At 45.7% G+C, this 2,726-nt stretch overlaps 1 protein-coding gene across 1 annotated transcript in view; it reads right to left on the bottom strand.

The window, feature by feature from the left end:
* LOC122568017 (golgin subfamily A member 6-like protein 22) overlaps nt 1-2,502 on the bottom strand; it is a 4,961-nt gene extending 2,459 nt beyond the window's left edge. Inside the window, exons 1-2 of the mRNA XM_043727292.1 lie at nt 2,286-2,502; nt 220-2,025 (exon numbers count right to left, since the gene is read on the bottom strand). Of these exons, the coding sequence (XP_043583227.1) occupies nt 220-2,025; nt 2,286-2,444 (1,965 nt within the window). The 5' untranslated portion in view covers nt 2,445-2,502. The remainder of the gene's footprint in view (nt 1-219; nt 2,026-2,285) is intronic.
* Nucleotides 2,503-2,726: the final 224 nt, after the last annotated feature.

Below are 2,726 nucleotides of genomic sequence, written 5' to 3'. Positions count from 1 at the left end.
ACTTGGATTCCCTTATCCTTTTCCTCCTCTCTTCTGTTTCTCTCTTCCTTCTTTCTTCTACTATTTGGTCTCCAGTCCAACTTACTTGCTCCCCTTCTGCTTCCCTTTGTGTCTCTTCGTTTCTCACCTCTTCTAGTTCCTTCTTTCTCTTTCTTGCTCTTTTCCCTTCCTGTCCGTTTCCCCAGTTTCTCTCTCTCTCTCCTTTATACACTCTTTTACCAGCTCCTTTTCCGATTCTAGAGATCTTTCCTCGTACCTTACTGCTCTTTTTAACGCTCTTACCTTCATTTCCTCTATCTTGCATTCTTCTGTCAGTATGTAGTTTGGTGTTGTCCTGTCTAAACCTAAGATCCATTTTACGTACCCTCGTTTTACCCTATCCAGCGATTCTTCCATGTTCCAACCCCATACCTCTGCTTCAAACAGCGCCACGCTCTCTACTAGTGCTTCAAACGTCTTCATTCTCCTCTCGTAGTCCTGTTTGAATATTCTTTCTCCTATGCTCCATGTTTTCTTCATTGCTATCATCGCTCTCCTTTTCCTGTCCTGTATGTGCCTCTCATCGCTGCCGTTTTTCTGTAATATGTACCCTAGGTGTCTTATCTCCTCCACTTCTTCTAGTTCTTGCTCTCCCCAACTCCATTTTCTTTGTCTCCTTTTGTTTCTTCTTTTTTCGAAATCTACTATTTTCGTCTTTTCTGTGCCTAGCTCCAATTCTGCTTCTTTTAGAAGTTTTTTGAATTTCCTTAGCATCTCCTTTAGCTCCTCTTCCCTATCCGCCATCAACACAATATCATCTGCGTACGTCAGTGACCATACCTTTCTTCCTCCTATCGCTATGCCCCCGGCTTGCCCTTTCCTTAGCTCGTCTTCCAGCCCTGCCACGTAAATGTTAAATAATGTCGGGCTCAGCGGGCACCCTTGTCTGACTCCCCTCACTGTCCAGAAGGCTTCTGTGTTGCGGTTCTTAACTCTCACCACATTCTTCGTTTCACTGTACAGTTCTTTAATTCTTCTCGTTAGGTTTTCGCTAACCCCCATCTTTTTCATTTTCTCCTCCAGTTTCTCTCTGTTTAGTCTGTCAAACGCCGCTCTTAAGTCCGCAAAACAGGCAAACAACTTCCCTCTTTCTCTACTCAGCTGCTTGTCAATGATGTGACTTATCACGAACACTGCGTCGGTTACTCCTCTTCCTTTTCTGAATCCAAATTGTCTCTCTTCCAGTTTGGTTTCCACCTCTGCCTTTAGCCGTTCGTCCAGTATCCCTGCATAGATCTTATACGCTGTGTCCATTAGCGTTATTCCTCTGTAGCTCTTCGCTACTCTCTTGTCGCCCTTCTTGTATATCGGACATATTACCCCTTTCTTCCAGTCTTCCGGTATCCCTTGTCCCTTCCAGATTTTCCTTACTAACTCCCATAGCGCCTCCCCTACTTCCATCGGTGCGTACTTCCATACCTCATTTTCTATCCCGTCTTCGCCCGTTGCCTTCTTCTCTTTTAGTTTTCTTATTTGGTATATCACCTCTTCCTTCTCTATGTTATCTTCCCTCTCCTTTCCTATTTCCTCCTCCTCTCCCTGCTCCCCTGCTTTCCTGTCCTCTTTGTGCTCTTTTCCTTCTAGCATCTCCATAAAGTGATTCCTCCACTCTTCTTCGCTTATTTCCTCATCTATTTCCTCTCTTCTTCTTCTGTACTTGTTTATGTACTTCCATACCTCTTGCTCTGTTCTAATCTTCCTTATCTTTTCCATTTCCTCTTCTTCGTGTCTTTCCTTTCTTTCTTTGCACCACAGTTTGAATGCCTTCTTCTCCTCCATTAGTTCTTCTCTGCCGCATTTTCCTCTCCTGAACTTTGCCATCTTCCTTCTCACCTCTCTTTTCCTCTCTTTCCACTCCTTGTCATACCACACTTCCTCTCCCATTCCCCATTTTCTTGTCTTTACTCTCCTCTTTGGTACTGCATTGTTTACCTTGTTTTTGATATCTGTCCACAGCTCCTCTGTTGTTCTCCCCTCGTAGGTCCAGTCTGTGGCGGCACTCGACAACACAAATACCGCCACTCGACACTAACTAGTAACGGACGACGGTAGCGCAGTGGTTAGCGCCTTAGGTTACGAACGTTCGGATCCCGGGATCGAATCCCGGCGACCCAAGTCCGATTTTTCTTCCAGGATTCTTAAATAGGGAGAAAAATACAGCAGTACCCCAACAGCAGCAGCGGCTCATCTACAGCCAGCAGCAACTAATACCATGGACCACACACACATACACAGCCCCACCTCAAGTCTTTGCATTCCTCCAGGTATTTTTCCCTGCTTTCCCTTGTCCACTCCCTTCTCTCCTTCTCTTCTTCTTCTCTTTCTTCGGTTTTTTGTAGTTCTGGCCCCTCTATTTCTGCTTCCAGTGGCATATGGTCCGACTCTGTTCTTTTTCCTACCTTCATGTTAGTTATTTCTTCTGTCGCCTCCTGGTTTCCGATCACATAGTCTATCACCGAGTTTCCTCTCTCCCCCCAATATAGGTCCGCTCCTCTCCTTCTTCATCCCTGCCGTTTATTATCGTCCAGCCTCTCTCTTCTAGGTGCCTAAGCAGTATTCTTCCCTCTGCGTTTATTTTCTTGTCTTTTGATCGCCTGCGTCTTTCCTTCCCTATGTCCTCGTTTACCTGCCCTCCCTCTTCTCCCGTTCTCGCATTCCAGTCTCCGCCGACGATCATCACTTCCTCT

Source organism: Bombus pyrosoma, linkage group LG1 (assembly GCF_014825855.1).
Source record: "Bombus pyrosoma isolate SC7728 linkage group LG1, ASM1482585v1, whole genome shotgun sequence".
Lineage (NCBI taxonomy): Eukaryota > Metazoa > Arthropoda > Insecta > Hymenoptera > Apidae > Bombus > Bombus pyrosoma.
This window is presented reverse-complemented; position numbering and strand designations above follow the sequence as displayed.